This window comes from Mustela putorius, unplaced genomic scaffold (assembly GCF_011764305.1).
Source record: "Mustela putorius furo isolate JIRA1106 unplaced genomic scaffold, ASM1176430v1.1 tig00000460_pilon_pilon_pilon, whole genome shotgun sequence".
Classification (NCBI taxonomy): Eukaryota; Metazoa; Chordata; class Mammalia; order Carnivora; family Mustelidae; genus Mustela; species Mustela putorius.
The window spans coordinates 16,076,054-16,104,012 of NW_025421389.1; the positions used below are offsets into that span (position 1 = coordinate 16,076,054).

At 39.6% G+C, this 27,959-nt stretch overlaps 1 protein-coding gene across 13 annotated transcripts in view; it reads right to left on the reverse strand.

Moving 5' to 3' along the window:
* Positions 1 to 6,197: 6,197 nt before the first annotated feature.
* Positions 6,198 to 27,959, reverse strand: part of VWA5A (von Willebrand factor A domain containing 5A) — a 29,042-nt gene continuing 7,280 nt past the window's right edge. For 11 of the 13 annotated variants that reach the window (XM_045080396.1, XM_004750129.3, XM_004750133.3 and 8 more), the window contains 13 exons: positions 26,637 to 26,806; positions 26,285 to 26,373; positions 25,935 to 26,079; positions 25,416 to 25,495; positions 17,549 to 17,663; positions 16,704 to 16,868; positions 16,321 to 16,421; positions 15,747 to 16,000; positions 14,214 to 14,276; positions 13,943 to 14,071; positions 11,920 to 12,050; positions 7,741 to 7,867; positions 6,198 to 7,202 (listed from right to left, as the gene is read on the reverse strand). In XM_045080396.1, the coding sequence (XP_044936331.1) occupies positions 7,123 to 7,202; positions 7,741 to 7,867; positions 11,920 to 12,050; positions 13,943 to 14,071; positions 14,214 to 14,276; positions 15,747 to 16,000; positions 16,321 to 16,421; positions 16,704 to 16,868; positions 17,549 to 17,663; positions 25,416 to 25,495; positions 25,935 to 26,079; positions 26,285 to 26,373; positions 26,637 to 26,806 (1,649 nt within the window). In that variant the 3' untranslated portion in view covers positions 6,198 to 7,122. Of the gene's footprint in view, positions 7,203 to 7,740; positions 7,868 to 11,919; positions 12,051 to 13,942; positions 14,072 to 14,126; positions 14,277 to 15,746; positions 16,001 to 16,320; positions 16,422 to 16,703; positions 16,869 to 17,548; positions 17,664 to 25,415; positions 25,496 to 25,934; positions 26,080 to 26,284; positions 26,374 to 26,636; positions 26,807 to 27,959 lie in introns of all 13 variants that reach the window. The other 2 variants (XM_045080401.1, XM_045080402.1) reach the window with 2 other exon arrangements.

A 27,959-nucleotide genomic window follows, 5' to 3' on the forward strand; every position in this document is an offset into this window, starting at 1 on the left:
AGAGAGTTTGACTTTTTCTTTGCCAATTTGAATACCTTTTATTTCTTTTTGTTGTCTGGTTGCTGTTGCTAGAACTTCTAATACTATGTTGAACAAGAGTGGTGTGAGTGGGCATCCTTATGTTCCTGATCTTAAATGAAGGGCTGTCACTTTTTCCCAATTGAGAATGATATTTGCTGTGGGTTTTTCATAGATAGATTTTATGAAGTTGAGGAATATTCCTTCTATCCCTGTATTTTGAAGATTTTAATCAGGAACAGATGCTCTATCTTGTCAAATGATTTTTCTGTAAATGGTCCTCATTTTAGAGGACCATGTGGTTCTTCTCTCTTCTCTTATTGATTTGTCTTATCATATTGATTGACTTGAGAATGTTGAACCACCCTTGCATCCCAGGAATAAATCCCACTTGGTCATGGCGGACCCCATTGTTCATAGCAGCAATGGTCATAGTCGTCAAACTGTGGAAAGAGCCAAGATGCCTTTCAACAGATGAATGGATGAAGAATATTTGGTCCATATATACAATGGAATATTATGCCTCCATCAGAAAGGATGAATACCCAACTTTTATATCAACATGGACAGGACTGGAGGAGATTATTCTGAGTGAAATAAGTCAAGCAGAGAGAGTCAATTATCATATGGTTTCACTTACTTGTGGAACATAAGGAATAACATAGAGGACATTAGGAGAAGGAAGGGAAAAGTGAATAGGGGGAAATCAGAGAGGGAGAGGAACCATGAGAGACTATGGACTCTAAGAAACAAACTGAGGGTTTTGGATGGGAGGGAGTCGGGGGACAGTTGAGCCTGATGGTGGGTATTAAAGAGAGCACATATTGCATGGAGCACTGGGTGTGGTACATAAACAATGAATCTTGGAACACTGAAAAAATAAAATAAAATTTAAAAAAAAGAAAGAAATTACTATATGACCACGGTGGTTACAGAAGTAACTATTGTAATACCAAGACTGTTGGGAAAACATTTTTAAGAAATGAGAAACATAGGTCATGGAGGGAGTCCAGATGCTGCACAGACAGGTTCTCACAGACAGATGAGAGTGGCCTGTTGAGATGTCTTAGTGAATAGAACACTTTTATTTTATTTTTAGACCACAATTTTAATAATAGCTAGCATTTCTTGTGCATTTGTTACATGCCAGAACTGTGTTGCATGCCCTACACGTATTATCTCTTTTAGTTCTCACTAGAAATCCGTTAGGCAGGTAGTATTATTTCCCCCATTTCTAGTAGGAAATTCAACTGCAAAGGAGATAAGCAGTTTAATCAAAGTAATAAAGTTGGTTAATGGTAGAGTTGTATCACAAACCCAGGATAATATAACTCTTCCTTTTGAATTATAAAAATATGTTCATAACTAATTCTGACTTTCAAATACTCATTCATAACTAACATCACCTCACTTTTGTGATTGTTTACCAGGTCACTTTTATGTTGTTTTAATTAATTCTCTCAAGAACACGTTATAAGGTCACCCTGATGAGACACATTTTACAAATCAGGACATTGGAACTCAGAGCAACCATAACTGTCCTAAAGTTACACGGTAGGAGAGCCCAGGCATTCCCAGACTTAGCCCTCTTTCCACTGTATCACTCCTGCTTCCAAAAATGACTCCCTACAAACAGCAGCTGAACTTGCATCAGAGGAGAATTATTAGTAGACTTATTCTAGAGATTTATTTATTTTTTAATCTTTTTTAAAATTTTCATTTATTTATTTGACAGAGAGAGATCACAAGTAGACAGAGCAGCAGGCAGGGGTGGGGGGAAAGCAGGCTCCCAGCTGAACAGAGAGCCTGATGCGGGGCTTGACCCCAGGAGCCTGAGATCATGACCCAAGCCAAAGGCAGAGGCTAAACCCACTGAGCAACCCAGGCACCCCTCATTCTAGAGATTTAGAGGAGGCTTATGTATAGCCTTAAAGTCATTACTGTTTTAATCTTGTACAAGATTATGGCCTTACACTATGAGAGGGAGGGAGAGAGCTAGAGAGAGAAGCTCATTCAGCTCATGTTCTGTTTCATAGGGAATGAGTCCCAGAAAGTTCAGTAGAGATTTCACAAGACAGCTGTCACACTATGGTGTATTTGTAAGGAAATTTGCCTTATATTGAAATCATCCTTGTTTTAATCAGAGAAAACCACCTGCCTTGTTTAACTCCTTTTCCTTCTACTCCAGGAATATAAGTCCAGAAGGTTTTTTTTATTATAAATAATCATAGGGCCAAGTCTAGGCATTCTTGGTCCAGTGACAGGTGCTTCATTGTTTGCTGGTAGAACTGGGGTCTGAGGGGGAATGGTCAAATGAAATTTCCCCTCTTACTGTAAAAACTCTGGGGAAGAATTAGACTATGAATCATAATGGAAAAGAGCAGGATGATGGCTAGTTAAGGGGTAAAAAATTTCTTAGGCTGCTCTTTCATTCTTTCTTTCTTTCCTTTTTTCTTTTTTTCTCTCAGTGGGAAAGTGCCCAATTTCTTTGCTTGATTCTTGACAGTTTAATGGTGTCTATGAAAGAAATGTGATCGACCTAAATGAGGAGTTAAAGTAATTAATACCAGAACTAACTCATATTTTCTGCATTTTTGGTGGCAGAGAGATGGGAATGATAGAAATACCAGGGACTTGAACCCCTGGAATTTTTTGAATGATTTGGTGTCCTCAGTCATCAGCCATTCCTGAGTCATTGCTCATACTCCCATCTGGTCCCACTCCCATTAGCAAGGCCTGTAAACTGCCAGGATATGGTTCAGGGATCCCCAGCAGGCTAGGATACTGGAACAGCTCCTGGATCAGAGAGAGCAGACAGGTACTGCAGAGAAATCACTAATCTAGCAGCATCTGAGATATAGCCCCATATGCCAAGCAAACTACAGTATCCAGTTTCCATGGCTTAAGCTGACAAGTAGGTCAAGATTCAGAAAGAATAAAAGTTTAGCAAGCCACAGATATCCTAGAAGATGCAGTAGAGCATCCTTCCAAAAGGGAAAAAGAAATCCTATAGAGAAAGAAAACCCAAAGATGAAGAGAAAATCTTGAAAAAAAAAAAAAACAGAGTGGGGGAAAACACCTTATCCATTAAAAAAGAAGAGGAAAAGAAAGAGGAGGAAGAAGAAGAAAAAGAAAAAGAGAAGAGGAGGCGGAGGGGAAGGAGGAGCAAGAGGAAGAAAAAAAGATAAGTATAGCAGATTTCTTGTCAAAAACTATACAAGCAAGAAAAGAGTGGAGTGAAATTATTTAAAGTGTTGAAATGCTTCAAATACAAGATAGAAAATTCTTCCAACAAAATCTCCCCTCAAAAGTAAAGAATTATAAACTTTCCCAAACAAAAATTGAAGGAACCCGTTTCCACCATACCTGTCCTGCAAGAAATGTTTAAAGGGATCCTTCAGGAAGAAGGAAAATGATATAGGTCAGAAATTCATATCAACATAAAAAAGAAAGAGTGTTGGGAAGTAAATAAAGTGAAATAATCCTTTCTCATTCTTAATTGATTTAAAATTGATTTAAAAGATAAATTTTAAAGCAATAATAATAACAAAGCATTGGTAACCGTAATGCATGGGTAAGAGAAATGAATGTCAGCAATGCCACAGAGAGTGGGAGGGGGGATTAGGAAACCTCTGATACAGTGTGTGCACTACACATAAAGTGGTAATAGTTACTGATGATGGACTTCAAGTTGGTTTCAAATGGCCATTGCAAATTCTAAGGTGGCAATTAAATAAATTAAGAAATATAATCGATAGGTCAAGAGTGGAGATAAAAGGAAATCACACAAAATGCTTAATTCAAACCAGAAAAGGCAAAATAAGATGGGGGGAAAAATTAAGAACAAAGGTGACAAATAGAAAATAGTTAAACATGGTAGATATAAATCCAATTACATTAATCATTGCTTTAAATGTGAATAAATACATCAATTAAAAGATAGAGATTATCAGAGCAGATAAAAAGAAAAGAGAGACCCATGTATACACTGTCTACAGGAAACCTACTTTGAATATAAAGAGGGACATAGGTTAAACATAAAGGGTTAGAGAAACACATACCGTGCTGATGTTAACCAAAAGAAAGCTGGAGTGGCTATACTCATTTCAGACAAAGCAGATTTCAGAACAAGGAAAACCATCAAAGATACAGGGATTACACAGTGATGAAAGGGTGAATTCTCCAAGAAGATCTAGTAATCCTAAATGTCCACCTAACAAGAGAACATCACAATACATGAGCAGAAAACCAATGAAGCCGAAAGGAGAATCAACGCATGGAGCTAGCTCATTGCATGAGGTTTTTCTTGTTTTGTTTTTTTTTTTTCTTCCAATCAGTATCTGGGTCAATCAGATACTAGAAACACATGGCCAGTTTTTAAGGAAGCAACGGCTGATCTGGGAGTGGAACAGCACATGCTAATGATCCCCAGTGTGACCGTGCTGGAACTAGGGAAGATCGGCACCAGGCTTCATTAATAAGTGTATGTTCAGGGGCCCCTGGGTGGTTCAATCATTAAGCATCTGCCTTCAGCTCAAGTCATGATCTCAGGATCCTAGGATCGAGTGCCACATACGGCTCCTTGCTCAGCAGGGAAGCCTGCTTCTCCCTTTCTCACTCCCCCGGCTTATGCTCCCTTTCTCACTGTGTCTCTCTGTCAAATAAATAAATTAAAAAAAAAAAAAAAAGTGTATGTGGAGCAGGGTAGAGGTACTGGGCTCAGTGTGAGTGGGAGAACCTCGAGGCAGTGCTATCTGCCATCCTCCTCGTGGCCAAGTCTCTGCAGCCAGGAAAGAGCTGTGGGGTATGGATGACCAATGGGAGCTGAGCTCAGCTTTTCTCCTGGGCTTCTTGCCCGGAACATCGGTTCCTGAAAGTACAGATGGTGCTTCTTATTTTCCAAAAACATGAGGCACCAGTCTTGACAGTGGGCTTCAATAAATGTGCCAAAACATACTTGTTGATGATGAAGACCGACGCTTGTTTGAATGTGAGGAGTTTACAGTTGGCACAACATTCTATCATGTGAGCCCGAATGGAAATATATAATCATGCTACTTTAAAACGATCCTTGGTTCTGCATTTTAAAGAAGACAAATGGAAAGCTGCTTTTGTTGTTAAGGTGTTTTATTCTAGAAGCCCCAGGACCTAGGCTAGTCTGCAAGCTGAAGGGTACAAAAAAGGGAAGGAACAATAAATGTAATAAAAAATGATCCGTATAGGGCACCTGGGTGACTCAGATGGTTGGGTATCTGCTTTCCATTCAGGTCGTGATCCGAGGCCCCTAGGATCAGGACCTGAGTTGGGTTCCCTGATCAGTGGGGAGCCTGCTTCTCCCTCTCCCTCTGCCATCCCCTCCCCTTGTGCTCTCTGGCTCTATTTCTCTGTCAAATAAATAGATAAAGTCTTTAAAAAAAAAATCTGTATGATCAATGTAAAGGGCCTTTGTGAGTCCAAGATAGCTCTAAAAGTTGCATGGTCTTTAGGAAGCTGTTTTTTGTCATAGCACGTATAGGACCTATCCAGAGGGCAGCCGTGGATACAAGCCTAAAGACTAAGCCCTCAAACTTTAATGTGTGCATAAATTACCCAGAGACCTTGTTAAAAGGCAGACTTTGCTACAGTAGTTCTTGGGGTTGCCTAAGACTCTGCATTTCTAGGAAGCTTCCAGGTGATGCCACAGCCCTATTCCCCCAGTCACTCTCAGCCATAAATAGACTCAGAAGAAAGTCCTGGGAAGTCATTTTCCACTATGCAAGTCAGGCCAACCTCCCTAATGTTCACTGAGCAGCTCAAAAGAACTCAAGTCTAGGCCATTCTCCACCTGAGTGAAGAGATATTCAGGTTCTACTCAGAATTCTTGAGTATTCTAGATGAAAGTGATAATGGAGTTCTAGTGAAGTCCCGCTTTTACAGATAAGGACACTAAGCTCCCAGGAGGTTAAATCATGTATCCATTATTACATAACTATTTAAGTGTGTTGTCAGGATTCTAACAGTGGTTTTCTGGCCAGTGTCCTTGACTTGCCTCATGTAGGACAAAAAATCAGCCTACAACAGAAGACGCAGGAACAGGACATGGTATGAATGGTGTAGGGGTCAGCAAAATTGGGAGGGAAAATGAGGGATAATAAAACCAATGCAGATTCTAAATGTACAAAAGATCAGATACAAGAAAATGAAGTGTAGATATAATCATTTTAATATTGATACAATAGTATTTTGGGTGACAGCGCATTTCCACTAGGATAGAGTATATAGGACAAAGGTCAGAAACAATCATGGGGAGTTCCTTTCTTCCTCATGAGCTCAATGAACCAGGCTCAGGTCTCAGGCAAAACTGCCTTTAAATCCACTTTTCCCTTCATTACAGATCAAAGCCTAACATAGAGGCCTCATGGGTTCAGGCCAGGACTAAAGATCTCATTGTCATCTCCTTACAATTCAGGAGAAACATCTGTCTCCCAACAGGTGTGATTCAATCCTGTCCCTTAGGCAGTGAGAGGGAAGGCACTGTATTGGCTAGCAAAATCCAAGCAGAATCAACCAAGAAGGCCATCACCAGTGCCATCTCTCACAGTGGATCTCCAGAGTCTCTCTTGCTCTGTGATCTCGATCTCGAGGCTGTATTGATCCCGATGTTGGCTTTCAACCTCCCCCAGTAGAAAATTGGATAGCTCTCCTGACTGGTCCTGATAAGTATGTAAGATCAAAAGGCACAGATGATTGTAACGCACAGCATTCCCTTATCCTGCAGCCCTAATATCAGGGCTGTACCCTTCAGTGTGGCATCCACCCCACCTGTTTTCATGTGGTCACTCTGGGAAACCCGGGAGGAATGTTACTGCCGATGAATCCTTTAAATCCCTCCAAGAAAGGAAACAGGTTCTAGGACCACTGACACTGGGCTGACAGTACATGCCAGGGAAAGAAAATCACCCTACCCAAAGGGAACCTGGAGAGGAAAGGTGGGGTGGGCATCCCTCGCTTTTATGGCCAGAAACTGATAGGACAGGGGTAAAATACAAAAATACACCATTGCAGGAGAGCATGAAGGAAAGGGCAGTAGCATGAGAGAGGCACTTGTATTTCTGGACAGTCTCCTCAGATGCCAAAGATGGCGGGGTCCACGGATGACTTGATCAAAGCGATAGCAGCTTTCACAAGCTCTTGCATGATGGAGGCTGTTAGGAGGAGAAAACAAGAAGTAGGGCTGAGGAACCACAGCGAGAGTAAACACTCTTCTCCCAGTCTCCCCGATGCCTTTCTGTTTATCTCCCTGACTCCTGCTCCTGTCTTTCTTCCACACCCCTGACTTCACTCCTCCTACTGCCCAGATTCCCTTTCATCTTCTCAGGTCCCAGAAATACTCAACATCAGTGATATAATAAACCCCCAAGGACTGAGAGCTCCTGTCCAGTCCTCTACTCAGTATAGTACTGAGACAGTGAGGAGAACAAACGCCACCTCGTGCATGTCCTTCTCCCAATCCACACTCCCCATCCACGTCCCTTTCCACACTCACCTCCCCACCCCCATAATGTAAGATGGCACCCCCATCCTGCCAAGGAGAGGTCTATCCGGGAGACCAGAAAAGGTCAGGGGAGGGGACTATGAGAACCTCCCCAGTCACCTGCTAGCAGGCCCGGAGGCTCTGTGCAAGGGAAGGAGACTAGCTCCCTAAGGAAGGAAGGAGATGTGGTTTTAGAACTGCACTCCTACCTGCATGGATGTGAATCCAGTCTCTGGCCTTCTTTTCCAGAAGTTCCCACTCACCCTTCATTTGCATAGCGTTCGAATGCAGCCAGACCACTGCCAGGACTGTGGCCCAGCTTAAGGAACTGGCATCCTGTACAACAGACAAAGACAAAGTCTTAAATTTTAAATCCAGTGTAACCATCAGGACGGTGCTTAAAACTCCTACGACATCCCCAACAAGGACTACCAAGTTATAAGGAAAGAACCACGTGCCCAACTGCTTTATATTTTATGATGTATTTTTATTCGAATCTTTGCTAAAAAAAAAAAAAAAAAAAAAAAAAAAAGAGGAATTATCAATAATGACATTCTTTTTTTTTAATTTTTTTATTTTTTATAAACATATATTTTTATCCCCAGGGGTACAGGTCTGTGAATCGCCAGGTTTACACACTTCACAGCACTCACCAAAGCACATACCCTCCCCAATGTCCATAATCCCACCCCCCTTCTCTCAACCCCCCTCCCCCCAGCAACCCTCAGTCTGTTTTGCGAGATTAAGAGTCACTTATGGTTTGTCTCCCTCCCAATCCCATCTTGTTTCATTTATTCTTCTCCTACCCACTTAAGCCCCCTTGTAGCATCACCACTTCCTCATATCAGGGAGATCATATGATAGTTGTCTTTCTCTGCTTGACTTATTTCGCTAAGCATGATACGCTCTAGTTCCATCCATGTTGTTGCAAATGGCAAGATTTCATTTCTTTTGATGGAATACTATGCAGCCATCAAAAGAAATGAAATTCTTAAGAGAGAAAACTGGTTCACACAAAAGTGAAATGATTTGCCGAAAGTTAGCTTTCTTGCAAATGACACAGCTGGAACTTGAGGCCCAATATGCTGATTCAAGTCATTCTGCTCATGTCACTCAAGAGAGAGTCTCGGCCACAGAATGGAAAACAGTCTCCTGTGAGTTTTCACCCATGGTCCCAGTTTCAGATTTTAGAGTCAACAGATCAAGAGAAATTGTTCTTTTTTATCATGACCCTTAAACCTTGGAAACAGCTATCAAGTCCTCTCTGAGGAGTCCTGTTTCTTTTCTTTCTTTTTTTTTAAAGATTTTATTTATTTATTTGACAGACAGAGATCACAAGTAGGCAGAAAGGCAGGCAGAGAGAGGAGGAAGCAGGCTCCCCGCTGAGCAGAGGGCCTGATGCGGGGCTCGATCCCAGGACCCTAGGATCATAACCCGAGCCGAAGGCAGTGACTTTAACCCACTGAGCCACCCAGGCGCCCCGAGGAGTCCTGTTTCAATCAAAATTCTCAATTCCTGGGGCACCTGGGTGGCTCAGTCAATTAAGCATCTGCCTCTGGCTCTGGTGAAGATCCCAGGGTCCTGGGATCGAGTCTCTCATCAGGCTCCCGGCTCAGCAGGAAGTCTGCGTTTCCCTCTTCCTCTGCCCCACCCCCCCCCAGCTCAAGCTAGGATGCGCAAGCACGCACATTCCCTCTGTCTTTAATAAATAAGTAAATAAATAAATAAATTTTTTAAAATTCTCAATTCCTTTAATTTTTTCTTAAGAGGACTGCTCATGTCAAAGCAGTAAGAATCCTCATGCTTGCTCTAGTCTAGAAACAAGCATGACAGTGGTTTTTAACATATATCTCCTTAAACAGTCATATCTGGAGGTGAGTGTACTCGTGAATTTCTATGACTACAGCCCAAAATATGCAACAAGCACAGCTCTTCTGACAAGCCTGCTGTCTTCCACTGATCCTGTAATCACACGGCCTGGTCCTCTGAAGTTTGTAGTCACCTCAAATCCCCATGTGCAACGGTTCTTAAGCCATTGTGCTTCTAATCTCTACTTATATAGAGAGGATTTAGAACCAAAAGCAGTATTTTGATTCCCAGTAAGTTGTATTGTTTGGGTTTTATTTTTTTCCCCCACAAAATATTGTAAGTCTTTCATTGTTCAAGGCCTTTTGGGATCTCAATTTTCTCAATACTTGATTTCCCAGTTTTGGCAAATCTACAAATGTGAAAGAATGGGATCTAAATCTTCACTGAAAATATAAACCTCCAGAGAATTCAGAGTCCGGTGGCTCTAAAAATCTGTGTGAGGTTTGAATAAATTCACTACTCAGCGCAATGAATTTTCAACGAGTTTGTTCTCAGTCCATACACTCATCATTTAAGAAAATTCAACTCCTTACTGAAATTCAGGTACACTGATGTTCCTGACTCTCTAGATTTACTGGCCCAGTTGCCATTAACAAAGAAGGAAATGTTAAAAAATAAATTAATTGAAAAAAAAAGAGAAAGAAATATTAGTTTGACCTGTCATTGGTTTCCCAATGAAACCAATTAGAATGTCATGATTCTTGTATCTTCTTCAACTTGATAAATTATACTTCTAATTATTTGTTCTAGAAAAGTATTTTTCAACAGATATATAATGCTAGACACACATATAATCTAAAATATCCTAGTAGCCACATGTAGAAAAGTAAAAATAAACAGGTACCATTATTTTACTAACATGTTGTTCTTAACCTAATATATTCAAAATATCATTTTAACATGTAATCAATATAAAAATAATGATTGAGAATATTTACATTCTTTTTTTTTTACATTAAGTTTTCACATAAGTGAAATCAGCATGTGTTTCACAATTCATAGCACATTTTAATTCAATTAAGAATTTGGCTCCTTGAAAGGGGAACCCTCCTACACTGTTGGTGGGTGAGCTGTTGCAACACTCATGGAGGCTCTTCAAAAGGTTGAAAATAGAGCTACCCTATGAGCCAGCAATTGTACTACTGGGTATTTACCCTAAAGATACAAACGTAGTGATCCGAAGGGGCACGTGTACCCAAATGTTTATAGCAGCAACGTCCACAATAGCTGAAATATGAAAGAACTTAGATGTCCATCAACAGATGAATGGATAAAGAAGATGTGGTATTATATACAATGGAATACTATGCAGCCATCAAAAGAAATGAAATCTTGCCATTTGCGACAGTGTGGATGAACTAGAGGGTATTATGCTTAGCGGAGTAAGTCCATCAGAGAAAGACAACTATCATATGATCCCCCTTATAAGAGGAAGTGGAGATGCAACGTGGGGGATTTGGGGGGTAGGAAAAGAATAAATGAAGCAAGATGGGATCGAGAGGGAGACAAACCATAAAAGACTCTTAATCTCACAAAACAAACTGAGGGGGCTGGGGGGAGGGGTGTTGGGAGAAGGGGGTGGGGTTATGGACATTGGGGAGGGTATGTGCTATGGTGAGTGCTGTGAAGTGTGCAAACCTGGCAATTCACAGACCTGTACCCCTGGGGCTAATAATATATGTTTATTAAAAAATTTTTAAAAATAATTTGGCTCCTCATTTGCATTAGCCATATTTCAAGTGCTCAAGAGTCACAGGACTAGTGGATACTATAGTGGATGAGGCAGTTAAAGGATTTCTGAGGTTTATTTAACCACCTTTCACGTTTAAAAAATTCAGAATGACACCCGTATTTCAGGCTTTTAGCATTCTGTCCATATTTAACAATTTCTCAATTAGAAGATTTGGTCAGTTACCTTGCGACTGTGGAATGTAATCTGTCCTCATCAGCATACTCAAACACGTTTGAAATAAACTAGATCATCCCTATTAATCCTCACCTATTCTAACTTCAGTGAAATTTTGCTAATTTGCGGACCAAATCCTTTATTTTGAAGAGAAGCGACATGGGTCTTGAAGACAGTTCTAGTATTGAATCCAGCTCTGCCACTGACTGGCTGGCTAAACTCAGAACCATTGTTATAGTTCTCTATAAACAGCAACGTGAGTAGGATTTACCTTATTATGGTAATGAAAAAGTAAGTGGATGTTAAGTGCTTACCACAGTTCTGGCACAGACTAATGGCTCAAAAAATACTAGATGATTGGCAGGGAATATAAAGTGAAGAGGATGCTTGCCTTCCCTTTGTATCCATCAACTCCCACCAACCAGGTTATTGGTTCCTTGTTCTTTCTGGTCTAACATACCAAGAAAAACCTCCAACCTCTGTTTATTAGAAATTAATTTAGTTTATGTCCTCCTCTATCCTCCTTTCTCAGATGAGCCATGATTCACCCCAAATCTTACTGACCCCAACCCCTCAAAAACATGCGCCCTCCTTTTTCTTCTCTGAATCTTACCTTGACAGGGACTGCAGCCTGTAAGTCTTCCAAACTTTTACCTAGGATCCCAGCCAGATTTTCATCCAGGCACCAGGAACCATCTGCATTCTGGAGGGAGATCAGCTGCACAAGATGATTTTCTCCAAAGACTTTGGGGAAGAAAAAAGAGGATGAGAAATGATGGAGGTACTGAGCCCTTAGCATGCCTGAGAAAGACGGATCTGACTTCAGAGACAGGCTATAGCAATGTGAACCAGATCCTACCTGTTATAGTCCTTCCCCTGTGTTTTCTCTGTGACATCGTCAGCCACCTGAGTGACAGACTAACTCTAAGGGAGTGGCACTTAAAAATTTAGCAACAAGGAAATGATAATGCTGCTTAGTTGTATCCAGTCCTATTTAATGGGCCTGAAAACTTGACACATATTTTAAAAATTCCAGACCAATACAGCTGGAATTTTAATTTTAAAAAATTTCAAAAGAAAGCAGATATAAAGAAGGCAATCAGCAATGTACCTCGAAGAGTAGTCTAGTGTCTAATCCTGTCGATTTGACAATTACTTAGAGACCACATAGAAGGTGTTACATATCTGTGTCTCTATCACATATGATGATGTACTTAGAGCAAGTGAGAAATTAGCAGGCAAGAAAAAACATAACTAGAGAAACAATTCTATTCTAATGGGGGGAAAAAAATCTAAGGGTCTGAATTTCAACAGTCTTCATCTGAATCTCAGTTTGGCTAATGCTCAAAATCCAACAGTATGTAACCAATGGGAATCTCAGCCTTCTCTGGAAATTGGAGCCAATAATGCTCCATGCATAAGGAAGAACTCGAAGTACCTTGAAGGCTCTTTGTCGACTCCCTACAAGAAGCAGTTGCTATAAGTTCACAAAAACCAGAAGCTTAACACTCCTGGATAATTTTTATCTCTACTTGGGTAACAGGATTCCTAGGAGACGACGGTCAAAGCTGGAATATTCTAAGTGAGGAAGGTCTAGGGAACAATCACAAAGAGAGAAGCTACTCTGTGACTAACATTAAGAATTTTCTCATGACAGCCCTGTGAGGTGAGTAGTTGTGTAGCTGAGGGAGCTAAGGCTCTGGAGAGCGACTTAGTTTACCTAAAACACCACAATAATTGAGAAGACAGAGATCTGTCTTCTTGAAGCCCTCTCTCTCTTTTTTTTTTTTTTTAAGATTTTATTTATTTGAGAGCAAGAAAGAGAGAGTAAGGGACTGCACGAGCAAGAGGGAGGGGCAGAGGGAGAAGCAGGCTCCCTGCTCAGCAGAGAGCCCAATGTGGGACCCGATCCCAGGACACTGGGATCATGACCTGAGCCGAAGGCGGACAGTTAACCAACCGAACCACCCAGGCACCCCCGAAGCCCTCTCTTTGACTAGCAACCTAAAGAGAATGAATAAGTAGAGGGTAAGTGGCAAGTAAGATGCTTAAGTGATTAAACAACTGTATACCACAAACTCTGGCTACAAAAACTAAAGACTAGAAAGAAGTTGCCTTTAAGCCAATTTTAGTAGAAAGGGTACTTCTTGGTGATAAAATGTCCTTTGACTCAATCTGTCCTGTACACGAGAAGCCCAGCTGTTCAGAACACAAGGTAATGACCAAGGAACACCCTTTGGTGACAGAACAAAAGTCATTAGCCAGCATCAGGAAGATCTCTTTTCAAACCCAACTTGTAAAAGGCTGACCCATGTGGCAGGAGACCCAGACAGGGCAGCAGCAGAGGTCTGCAGGGGAAGGGCCCCGGCCTGCAGGCCAACTGGATGAGCTGAGATGACAACATGGGTATGTTTAACCAGAGCTTACCCCAGACTCCACTGGCTAGGATGTGGGGTCCTATACTGTAGCCTAACCCAAGGCCGACTCTGGCCAACACAGACAGGACAAATCTCACCCTCTGCCTGACACTTTTCAAACAGATTACCTCCTACCTAAAGAAAGCCAAAGGAAGTAGAACGTGGAAGATAAGCTCTTCAGTACCGCAGCTCCAAGAAGAGAACTGAGGCCCACCTCACCTGTACAGTGAGTTTCCAAGTTGGTACTCTGGGTGGGACAACAAGCCCCTTCCATCTGAAGAGAGGGCTCTTCGAGAACCATGCACATCTTCTTTAGTCTATGACCAAAAGTGTGGGCTTTGTCTAGTCCTACACAGGTGACAGACAAACATGGGTGAGAAAAAGTCCCTGGAAAGATGCTTACCTAGAGCACACAGGTCCTTGTTAATCATGGGCCCACAAGGTTTGCAGCCATCCTGCTGATGTGACATACCCTGCTGATTTGACATACCCTTGTAATGATTAGTCCGTGTGGCCAGAGATACACCTCGAAGGCACACGGACCTTGGAGGAGCTGAAAAACACCAACACAGACATAAAGACTGAGACCCTACTGCTCTCTGCTATGGGCAAAGGGCCCTGAAAATGTAGGACACTTGCCCTCCTATCCGTGTCTGCCTCAGCCACCATATTTTCTGGGCATTTTTTTTCTCTTCCTCAAACACCTATCTCAATTAACTACCCCTTTCTCCTCCCCCAAAATGTCAGCCCTCTCTGCTGACACTCTCCTACCGGTGTTACAACATCTTCAAATCTCTCTGATTCTGAAATTTTAAAGAGATACATTAAATACCAAAAATCCACTCCAACTCTACAGCTTCTATATTTACCACTTTCTATTCCTCTTTTCAGCTCAATGTTTACCAAAAGTGTCTATACATTCATTTACCACCTTTCTCTTGAACATTCTGTAATATGGATTCTTCCCTGATCTAAGCCAATGAAATTGCTCTTGTTCACATTAGCAAGAACTTCTTGAATAGCACACCCAGCATCCCCTTTCAAGTTTTTACTTTGACTTCTCTGCAGTAGCTGATACTCTGATAACTTCCTTTGTTATATCATCGTTTCCTTTATTTTGAATATGCACTCGTTTCTTCGCTTCCTACTTCATTCCTTTTTATTATGGTTTGGGGAACCCTCTGCTACCCGCCCCTAGAGGCTGGGTTTTCTTCAGTGTTTCAGTCTCATCCCCCTTCCATCTCGCTCTGTACCTGCCCCATGAATAATCTCATCTATTCTCCTGATTTTATGACTCAGATGTTAAATGTTGCCAGATGTGTATCTTTATCCCTGAGCTCTCCTCTGAACACCAAACCCATCTATTGGTTTTTCTACTGGACATCTTCATGTGCATATTCCATAGGGATCTCAAGTTCAAAATGCTCAAAAATAATTCAACATGCTACCTTCTAAACTTGCTCCTGTACTTTTGTTACTCTAGTTTAAATAAATGATACAATTATACACACAGTTTTCTCAACGAAACTCTGGGCTCGCCTTGAAGCCTGCCTCTACAACTCACATCACACTTTTCCCTCCAGCCACAGAATCCTGCCCAGTGCATTTCTCCACCTGACACTAACCTTCAAGCCCCTCCCATCTATTCTCAAGCATGCTTGGCTTTGACCTGGGACACCCATTCCCTAACACTCCTAGATCACTACCATCAGCCATCTGTATAATCACTAACCATCAAATTATCAATAAGATCAGCTTCAGATTTAGACAGTTTGAGTACTCGATGTTTATGTGCACTTTCTGTTTCAATTGTCCTTATTTTTTTTTCCCTGCTCTGGGATTATTTAAAATATCCTTGCCTATGGAATATTTTCTAGTTTCCTAGAAAGGCACCGTACCAGCAAGAAATCCTAGATTGGAGGGACAGGGGAAAAATTCAACATCCCAGGCTTTTACTTCAAATGATGTGCTTAGATACCCAGGGCCCCTTAATTGACATATGTTCCAAGGAGGTAAAACTCACCACCTGAACAGCATTTTGGCATCACTGAAGCTGCACCCAAAAGAACTGGCCTTGGAATGTCCCTGCAAGCCAGAGGCCCCTGAACTGGCTTGTTGGAATTCTTACTGACGGCAACGAAGGCTGTCTGGGAGCTAATGACTCCACAATCAATGCTGATTTTCAGCACATCTTTTTTATCATTAGCTGGGGTATCCCTGAAGCCCATGTCCTTGGCGTGGAGAAAGGACTTGGCAGCAAGGCGATGAATGGTGAAGCTGAAAGAGAAACACTCCCATGATTTAGGGAAGCGCACTCATGTGCCAGTTACTCAGGGCCCTCGGAAGTTAGCATTGATAGAGAGAGGAAAAAGGCAGATAGAGAGAGGAAAAAGGCAGATAAAGGGAGAAATAAGACTTGAATGGGTTAGAAAGGTGAAGTGATTATGATTGTAGGGACACAACTGAGCCCCCCAAATTAAAAGAAAGAAACCAACCTTCTCAATGATGGCAGAGATTAAAAAAAAGAAAGGAGGGAGGGGGGAGGAAAGAAGAGAGGGAAAGAGAAAGAAAGTAGCAAAGCAAAACTGAATTCTCACTTGTCATCAGGCTTGGGCTGTAGAGAAAATGTCACCCTATTGTCGAAACTCTTGCCCTGGAATGTGTACTTGAGGTAGACTTCTCCTGTTGCCTCTGCTGGCTACAAAGTAGAGACAAGTAGACATGATGGAAGGGAGAGGACATCAAGAGAAGGTCACAACTGAGGCCACTCCCCAACGCAATGCATTAAAACATCTGACTAGGAACCAGGCAGCTCAGAGAATCAGAAACCTGAAATTATGAAGCAGGGGGGTAGGCTGGCTCCACCTGGCAAGTACTGTGATCTCTTGATGAGATTCACCAGTTTTAAGAAAATTGTCCAGAGCAGAGTTTAGGGAAGTAGCTACTCTGATGAGAAGAACACACAAGAATAGGAACTCACAGGCATGGTCCCGCTCAAAAGGGCATAGACGATTAACCTCTGGCCCTTATAGAGGACAGTCTGTTCTGGCGAAAGCATTTTAGCAGACAATTTAGCAGGCAATTCCCAGGTCACAGAAACATCCTCTACTGCAGGCTGTAGAGCATATTTCAGGGCCCTAAGAGCCTAGTGGAGGAAAGAGAACAGAATAAGCACAAAAGAACATTAGCAATAATAACCACTGTTAGCTGAATATTTATCATGCACCAGATTCTAGGCAACACAGTATATGCTATGTCTATTCCTTAATACTCTACTAGGACGTGGTAATGAAGGATAAGGCAAAGGATACCACCACCCAAGAAAGAGGAACTTACAAATATAAGCAGAGCTAGAAGATGCCTTCCTTTGTGTATACGAATCGAATGGAGTATCAGTGTACCACCTCTACCCATCTACCAGACATACAACAATTGCTCCTTCTCGTTTTCTTTGTCTCATGTGCATGGAGGATAGGATATGGCCAACCAAAAGGGTTCCTCAAGATTCCTAGAATCTCAATCATAATGGTCAAAATTCTGTTTCTCTATTTCCGGTCTTAAACACAAAGCTCTAACCTCTTCCAGCATCTTGTCTCTGAGCTTCCAACCAGTCAGCCCAGATGCCATTCCTCCAGAAACTACAGTGGGCCCTTTTTTAACAAAGCCCAAATTAGCCCCACTATGTATTATAGCCCAAGGCACTATGGATATAAAAATATGATTCCTGGTGACAAACTGTTGCTTCTGCCCTTATGACAATGTCTCCTGGCCCCTGCTCCACACTCCCTCTGAATCACCCACTATGACGCAAGGCCTGTCCCTCACCTTGGACTGCATCCTGTCCTTGCCTGTGATAAATTCTGAAGTGCCACCTGCCACTCGGGCAATGCCTTTTATTAGGCTGGTAGAGGCTCCTTCTCCAATTCCAAAAGAGAAACATCTGCAATTATACAAGGGTAAGAGCTTAGAGACAGGCACTAAGGAGTAAAATTATAAAATTAATACACAGAGTCAGTTATCCTTAGTTATCTTTATCTTTCAGTTTATCTTTAGTTATCTACCTAAAGAGACAGTCTACTTCTTTGACCAAAAGCATAAGGGCTACAAAATGTTGAGCATATTCTATATTTCAGGAGACCAAAGAGTTCTAACTGGAGAGTTCTCTCCCGGCCATAATCCATGTGCACCAAGCTTTTTAATCACAATTTGACTTCCCAAATAAATACAACTGTCTATAAACAGAATGTGTTGGTAATAGCAATAGAAGCATTTTTAGAAGGCATAACAAGATCTCTCATTGTAAATTAATACACTGGAATTTGGGGGTTATGTATCAGTCTCTTTTGAATTAGGTTAGTATGAGTCATCATCCCCAACTCTAATGACATCAGCATCAGGATTAATATTCTAAATTTGCAGGGCTACCAACTGAACTTCTAATTATGGTAACCTACCTTTGAACGTGCTCCCTAGAGACCACAGCTTGCCAGCATCTTGATATTATCACCTTCAAATTTCCCACCCAATCTTGCAACTGAAGCATATATTTCTTATGGCTCACAAAGGGCATTTATGTGTATGTTAAGTTTCTTATGTATAAAACTAGAGCCAACAATATTTATTGATGGCTAACAATATGCTTAGAACTTACATGCTTCCTGTGGGTGATAAGAAGAAGAAATATAATAATGGCAAAAATTTACATTATCACATATTTTGTGTCAAGCACAGTTCCCAATGCTTTACTTAGGCATACCTTTGAACCCTCAGAGTAAGTAAACTCATAAGGTAAGTACTGCTATTATGCCCATTTTCAAATGAGGAAACTAAGACTTAGGGAGTTTAGCTGATTTATCCAAACAGCCAGCAAGCAGCACAAGGGAACTTAAATATATGATTTTTGACTTGAAGTAGAATGCCATAGGACATTCTGCTCACAGCAATGCCAAAGCCGTTTCAGCCAGTAGAGAACTGGAAAAGCTGTATACAATATTCTTAATAATCTTTTTGAACATCAAATGGTTTCCAAGACAACAGGAATCTATGGGCCATGACATGGAATAGGAGGGAGGTAAGAGAGATGAGCCTGGCATCTGGTATCCCGTTATCCCTTAAAGCTAGTGCCAAGTACAAAATGGATGGCTCAAGGCCTGAAAAGCCAAGCGGTTTCAGACTTGTACTTTCCAAAGAGAAGGTGCCCTCATAGACACCCCAGGTGTTTTAATAATAAACCCTGTAGAACTAAGCCCAGAGGCAGAGATGAATCTGAAATGAACCAGCCATCAAATGACAGAAGCTTCCTTGACTCTAACTGGACCCAGATTATCTGCTCCTAGTCTAGCAACCCATCAGAAGCAAAGAATACATCCTTGCAGAGGGAAGATAACATCACCTGGAGGCTCAAAGAACTTCTACAACTTTTCACATAAAATATCTGACAACTAATGAAGGAATAGAAAAATCCCCAAATATTGGGAAATTATACACGGTACCACTGAACAACATAGGCTTTAGAAAATCATAATGGTTAATTAGAAAAATCTTCTTAAATGGATGTCAATGGAAAGTGACAGATCCAGGTTGAAGATTCAGATGTAGATATCCTTAAATCTAGGGATCTAAATTCATATATTAGAAAAGAAAAAGCAGGGCTCTCTGCTCAGCAGGGAGCCTGCTTCCCCCCTCTCTCTGTCAGCCTCCTGCCTATTTGTGATCTCTGTGAAATAAATAAAATCTTTAAAAAAGAAAAGAAAAGAACAGAAAAAGCAGTCTTGAAATCAACTACCTAAGCATCCATCTCCAGGTGTTAGAAAGAGAATAGCCAATAATCCCAAAGAATTGAAAGGGAAATGAATATATATGGGTGCAAATTTAAAGGGAAATAATAAATATGGGGGCAAGCATTATGATATAAAAAGTTACCATATAATAGATAGGATTTAAAAACCTAAAAGTGCTGATGCTCTGGAAGGATTATTAAAATGGGCAAGGATTTAGGACAAGGAAAAAAAACAGAGGACACAAATAAACAACATTAGGAATGAAAAGGTAATATATCACAGATTCTACAAAATGTAACAACAGCATGAGGCAATACAGCATAAGAGAATTATATGCAAAGAAATTTGAAAATCTGAAATTTTAGATAAAATTTGAAAATTTAGATAAAATATACAAAGGCCCAAAAAAGACATAAAGAAGTCTAAATAGTTCATTTCTATGAAAGAGATTTAAAAACTTTCCCACAAAAAAACCTCCCATCAACTTCTTTACTAAAAGGTAAACTAGAACATTTAATAAAGAAAATCTTTAAGATAACAGAAAAATACACAACTCTTTTCAACTCATTTTATTATGCTTTTATATATAACACTGATTTCAAAACCTGACAAGAATGTTATAAGAAAAGAAAGGTTCAAGTCGATATTTCTCACAGAAATAGATTTAAAAATCCTAAGCAGGTATTTGCCAACTGAATCCAAAAATACATAGAAAAGGTTAACAGATCACAACAAATTTGGGTTTATTTCAGAAAGGCAAGGTTAGTCTAATACTTGTCATTATAATTCACCCATTAAAAGAAAAAAAGGATAAAATCGTACACTTATCTCAATAGATACATAAAATGCATTTGATGTAATTCCAGAATCACTCATTTTTGTTAAAAAAAAAAAAAGGAGCAAAGAACTCTCAAAAAAAGAAGTGAAATTTCCTTAACCTGACAACCCTGAAAACAGAAGTAAGATTTCCTTAATCTGATAAAAAAATATCTATAAAAAATAAAAACCTGATAGCCCACAATCACACCTATTTTTTTAAAGATTTTATTTATTTTGAGAGAGAGAGAAAAAGTGAGAAAGAGAGCACAAGCAGGGGGAGCAGCAGGCAGAGGGAGGGGGTAATCAGGCTCCTCACTGAGCAGGCAGCCTGATGCAGGGCTTGATCCCAGGACCCTGGGATCATGACCCGAGCCTAAGGCAGCCACTTAGCCAACCAAATGAGCCACCCAGGTGCCCAAAAATCAGTTACTTATGCAGTGTCGAACATGTCTCCTCTGAAGGCCTAAATATGATAAGAATGCCAGCTATGACCACATCTATTCAGGTTGGTGCTAAAACTCTTTTCTGGGGCAACTGAGAAGAGAAGAAAAATAAAGGTTTAAGGACTGGAAAGGAAAAAAATAAGGCTGATGTTATTTGCAAACATGATTATCCATAGAAAATCTACAAGTATCTACAAATATACTATTAGAACTAATATTTGAATAAGACAAAGTCACTGAATAAAAAAGTCAATGTAAATTTTAAAAACGATTAGAATCCATTTCTACATAGAAATAAATGCCCAGCAAATAAAATGTTTCAAAAATACTATTTAAAATAGGAGAAAAATCACACAGAGGAAAAATCAAATTTAAAAAAAGCATGAAAACATCTACACAGAGAATTAGAAAACATAGAGAGATTTGGTGTGTATTGTTGGATTAAGAAAATGAATATATTTACTAATTTTATGGGAAACCAGATTTTTCATCATGAAGGAAAGAAAACACAAATATGGAATAGAAAAAGAAAGAAATTTTATGTCATTACCTTGGAAGTAGGGGCATCAGTTAAAAAAAAATTAACATTTGCTGCTTTAGTCTGCCAAAAATGCCTATAATCAGTAAGAGCTCAGTAATGAAGAGTTACACCTAATACTCAAATATTGACTTCTGTTTTTCATTTTCACTAAAATAAGCTTCTGGTATAAATAGCTGGCTACAGAAATGGGAAAGTACAGGTGAATCTGAAATTCTTTTTTAAGAATGAAAGGAAATCTTCAAAAACCAAAGATACACATGAAAAAAGACATAGAAGAAAGTGAAATGCAGCTTCCACAAGCCAAATCTGGAATTTTGAGAATCTAAATGAAAAACGAAAGTAACAAATCTTAAAAAATTGAAAAATAGTGGAAGAATCCAAAAGTATATATTGATAGAACAAAGGGAAGGGAAAGAGGGAGGGGAAAGAGAAACTTCTTTATGACAGGATGCCAACTAATCTGGAAAAGCTAACAGAATTTAAAAATCACTGTTTGTAACCACTGACATAACATCTGGACAATAATCATCAATGAATGCTGAATCTACTAATATTTGTTAAGAACAGAATGTTGACAAAATAGCAAAGTTACCTGTCAGATACCACGTCTAACAACGTGGTCAAACTTATCACCAGACCAGATGTCCATCAACAGATGAATGGATCAAGAAGATGTGGTATATATACACAATGGAATACTATGCAGCCATCAAAAGAAATGAAATCTTGCCATTTGCGACAACATGGATGGAACTAGAGCGTATCATGCTTAGCGAAATAAGTCAAGCAGAGAAAGACAACTATCATATGATCTCCCTGATATGAGGAAGTGGTGATGCAACATGGGGGCTTAAGTGGGTAGAAGAAGAATCAATGAAACAAGATGGAATTGGGAGGGAGACAAACCATAAGTGACTCTTAATCTCACAAAACAAACTGAGGGTTGCTGGGGGGAGGGGGGTTGGGAGAAGGGGGTGTGATTATGGACATTGGGGAGGGTATGTGCTTTGGTGAGTGCTGTGAAGTGTGTAAACCTGGTGATTCACAGACCTGTATCCCTGGGGATAAAAATATATGTTTATAAAAAAATAAAAAATTAAAAAAAAAAAAACTTATCACCAGACCCAACATTACTTTTGGAATATTTCTTTAAGAAATATTTAATATTACCCTAAACATGAATTTAAATAGTCAAACAAAAATAAATTGAGATTCTACAAAAATAAGTAACTAATATTCTTTTAAAATACCAGTGTCATGAAAGATAATGAAAAGTTGAGGATCTCTCCTAGAGTAAAGAAGATTAAAAAAAAATAACAATGAAAATACTTGGTCTTGGATTTCCTCTTGGAACAAAAGCAAAGACAAAAATCTATAAAGGACATTATTAGAAAATTTCTTGGGGCACCTAGGTGGCTCAGTCCATTAAACATCCAGCTCTTGATTTTGGCTCAGGTCATGATCTCAGGGTCTTGAGACTAAGCCCAGGTCAGACTCTGTGCTCAACAGGGAGTCTGGTTTTCTCCTTCTCCCTTGCCTTCTGCCCCTCCCCCCACTCATACACTCTCTCGCTCCCTCTCTCTTTAAAGTAAAGAAGTAAATCTTTTTGAAAAATTTTTTACAAAAAAGAAAACTTGGCAAATATGGCCTATATTTAGATAACAGTATCATCTCAACATTAAATACCCTCCATTTAGTAGTTTTATTGTGGTTATTTATCAGGATGCCCTTATTCTTTGAAGGTGAGTGCATTATTATTTGCATATGAAGAATTACAGTATCAGTGGCTTGCTCTCAAGTATTTCAGAGAAATAAAAAGGTGAAGCAAATGGGGGAAAATGTTGACATCTGGTGGAAGAGTATATTGTTCTATTCTTGCAACTTCTCTATAGTTTAAATTTTTTTTTTAATTTATTTATTTGACAGACAGATCACAAGTGGGCAGAGAGGCAGGCAGAGACAGGGGGAAGCAGGGTCCCCGCTGAGCAGAGAGCCTGATGTGGGGCTTGATCCCAGAACCCTGGGATCATGACCTGAGCTGAAGGCAGAGGCTTTAATCCACTGAGCCACCCAGGCTCCCCCATAGTTTAAATTTCTTAAATAAAATATTGGAAGCACATATATAGAAGAATCAAGATAGACCTAAATAAATAGATGGACATACCATGTATATAGATTAGAATACTCAATTTGGTAAATACTAAATTCTCCCAAAACTGACCTATAAAATCAATGCAATTCTCTTTTTTGAAATAATATCTATGCTCAACTTGGGGCTCAAACTCACAACCTCAAGATCCAGAGCCACATGTTCTACTGACTGAGACAGCCATGCACCCCTAAAGTCAATACAGTTCTAATTAACATCTCAACAGTTTACTTTTTAGGTAAAAATTGACAAGCTAATTCTAAAATACAAATATCAAGAGTCATGAATAGCTGAGACAATCTTGAGGAAAAAAAAAACAAAGTTGAGTACTTACTCTACTGGGAATCAAAATTTATCAAAAAGCTACAAAAATTTATCTGGTATTTTTCTAGCATGCGTCTAGATAAATAGACTCACAGAATGGAACAAAGGATCCAGAAATAATCAATACATGTGTAGATGCTTATTTGTGATGAAATGACACTGTACATTGATGAGGAAAGGACAAACTTACCAATAAATGGTACAAGGTCAATTTGATATCCACATAAAGAGATAATGAAAACTGGCCCCTACCTTCCACAATGCATAAAAATAAAATCCAGGCAAATTATAGGTCTAACTATAAGAGAAAATATAATAAAACTTCTAGAAAATAATGAACAAAAGTAGCTTCATTACCTTGGGTAGGGAAAGACTTTCTAACAGGACACAGAGAACATTAACTGTAAAGGTAAAGACTAAAAAATTAAATTATACTAAAGTGAACAACAACTATTAATCAATAAATATCATCCTGAGAGTGAAAAGGATAGCTACAGAATAGGAAAAAATATAGTTCCAGAACGTACTAATAAAGTTCTTATGTCTTGACCACAGACAGAGCTAGAGATCAGTAAAAGAAGAAAGTCTAACAGAAAAAAAATAGAAGAGACTTGAAGGTACATCACAAAACAGGACATCCAACTGGTTAATAAATGTGAAAAGACACTCAACTTCATTAGTTACCAGGAAAATGCAAATTAAAACCATAATGAGATACCACTTTACACCTATAAAATTAGGTAAGATTTACAAAAACAAACAATGCCAAATTTTGGATAGGAAGCTGGGCAACTAGAACCCTCATACAATGCTGGTATGAATTAAATTAGTACAATAACTTGGAAAACTATTTGGCATTCCCAATAAATTCTACAACTATGTCAACTCAAAAAAATTTTGTGTGTATATGTACATACATACACATATATATAAAATCAGTATGTATACATGCATATGTGTGTATGTGCAAAAAATACATATATAAGAATGCTAGGATAGTGATAGAAGAATTATTTTTAGCAGCTAAACCAAAGTCTGTCAGCAGTAGAATCAATAAATAAATTGTGGCAAAATCACCTTATGGAATACTATACACCAATAAATATTAACCACAGCTTCATGCAAATTATGTATGAATATCAACATACTGCTGAGGGGAAGAAGATACACAGAAACAAAAACATATTGTATATTGTATAACCCATTTATTTGTATTTAAAAACAAGCAAATTAATTTAAAAAAAAAACAAGCAAAAATAATCCATGGTGTTATAAGTTAGAAGAGCGATTTCCTTTGAAGTTAGTAGTGATCACAGTGATACAGTGATTTGTGTACCTTTGTGTATGTTTTAGTTTGATAAAAATATAGTTTAAATAAACTGTCTTGCTATTCAATTTTTGTTTCCATTGTGGTTTAGAAAGACTAAAGAACAATGACTTTGTGGTGTTACTGATGTTATTTAGAAAATTACTTTTATCTTTAAGTAGAGAGGGGGAAATGATATAGAAAAAACTTGTCAGCTGGTAAAACTAAAATTCTTGAATTAGTCTATCTTCTAAAAGCAATGTCAACACTGGTATCACATAGGTTAGACTAAGCTGGGTCAGTCACCCAGAAACCACATTCTCTTCCTACCTGTGCCTCAGCCTGTTTCTCTTGACTTCATTAATTATATTAAACGTGTCAGCAACTTCTCCATCTGTGAAGACAAAAAGCTGTCGAAAGAAAGAAGACATTCATGAAATCTCTGTGAAGATCATTTTTAAGATACCCGAATTCGCCCTTGGAAAAAATTGACCACTGTGTTGCAGAGACTGATGCCTCCTCAGACTGGCACAAGGTCCCTAATTTTCCACGGTCCCTTGCACCACATCCTCACAAGGTTTGCTGGGCACGTGGGATTTTCCTCACCTCCCCCTTCTCGTCTCATCTAAGGCTTCTGTGGCACTCTACAAAAGGACTTCCATCACCCACAGCCCACAGCATGGAGCCAAGGAAGAGGAATTCTATTGCATGCCTCTTGTCTTCTTCTCTTTACTGTATGACAGAAGACTCTGAATTATATATCGTATTTTACCAATGCTACAACGAAGTTCAGGGGTATGGATTTTTGTACAGAGATTTTTCATTCCCTTTGTCTCTTCCAGTTCCTACCTGAAGGGGGTGGCCCTCGACGGGAGGTTGCCTGTAAATGATTTGGAGTGGTGTCAAGATTTCCGTGCCCCCCAGGTTAGCCTGCATAAGTTTAACTCTCCTCAGTGCCTCCTCCATGGTCTGCTGAGTGTATTTCACACTATTCCTGAGAAAAAAACAAACATGCCCAGTGACATCATGCTCTTCAGTATCATGCAGCACTGAGTCCCGGAACTGAGATGTCCCCACCATAAACACCCTCGCCTGAAATAGCCAAAGCCAAAGCCATCTGTGCAGCAACCCCCTTCAACAATCTAGTCCTTCCTCTAAAGTATATTTCTGGACCCTCAATGGGCTTTCTAGAAACTTACGGAAAGAATGCCTCATAGGAACTTCCGAATCCATAGATATTGAAGTAACAGCCCATAGGCAAACTCTTCAGAAGCAAAATCAGCGTTTCCTGAAGGAAGAGAGTACAGGGAGACAGCTCGAGAGAATCTTCTCAGACACATGGATGCTGCCAGTCGAACTCTTGATGGGGTAGACCTTCACCCGTTTCATGAGTCCAGGCCCCTATATTCCAAGGCTAGCCTCAGAGTGGTCATGTTAGAAAGAGCCCAGATGGGGAACACACCCAAAGTTCCAGATGGACCCTAAATTTAACTCGAGTTAAATAATCCCTATTTGTGCATATTACCAGAAAGAGAAAGGAACTAGTTTTACCTTGGCTGCCTCTATGCGTAGCTGAGAGTTAACCTGTTTACTTATGGGGGACTGCATACTTCCTGAGCGGTCCATGAGGAAGATGAATTCTCCAGAGACAACTGGTGACTGAGTTTCTGGGATATTTGGGTAGAAACACACCATCGCAGACGGATCTTTCATGAAACCATCTACAAAGACATTGTAGCATAAAAAGGAATTCAAGAATAGTAAAGACCTCAAGAATCAATTGTAGTGTGTTATTTATATAGGGAGCTGAGAAAACCCAAACCTAAAACACCGTTTGATCTTCATTCTGTGTCTCCTGGCAAAGGGTCTGAGGTGAGTTATAAACACAAAAGATACAGAAGCAGAAAAGACATGAAAGAGAAAAAAAGAAGGTAGAAGTTACCAAGCATAAACAATAAATAAAATATAGAATTGGATGCTAGTTTCCTAGCAGCTAGGTAGATAAGTGAAATCATGAAGTTAAAATGTTCCAGCATTTGCCAGAAGAATCGAGCCGATTTATTTGCAGAGACACCTTCCTTTCAAATCAAATCAATGGGAAATTTATCACGTGGGTCCTTGTTTAAGTCTTTAATTACACTTTTGAAAACATGATGCTCATAAGCAGTTCTTATATTGAAAGTTTGCAAGAGCTGAGAGTATAGTGTCATACACACCAAGGAAGGTCTGTCTGCTTTGGGTATGAAACATCTCCAGAACTAATAGCATCACCCAAACAATGCTATGGAGGAAACCTATGGGAGTCTGGCCTTTGTTACCAAGTTGTCAAAGCTCTGATTTTATCTTGAGGAACAAGTGAAAACTTATGCAGGAACTGAAATGTTAGTATTGAGATAGAAATGAAAAATGAGAAGGGCTGAGTTATATCCACTTGTTTTACAGTTCAGAAATATATAAGTTGACAAAGAATGGAATTCCAATATCCTATCAATATAAAGTGATTCCAGGATGATGCATTTAAATTCTCAGTAGCCTTGGGATTCAGTACACTTACAGGACGTTTCATCTCTTAACCCTGGGATACCCTAATGACCAAAGTAGCTTCCAAATAAAATGGGAGCAGCAGCTCAACAAACATGTGCTTAAACGCTGGTTCAAGGATAGCTTCTAAAAAAATCCGGATCTCTAGATGCATAGTGGAAGAGAAGCTTTTTTTTTTAATAGGTAAGGTAAATGTCTTTCCATTTTAAGACACTGCTGAATTGTAGTGAGATTGGCGCTAGACTGGTAAATCAGAAAGGTTGCCAGAACAATGAAATATATACCTAATGTGTTTAAAACAGTACCAGATACACAGTATGGACCATCTAGGTA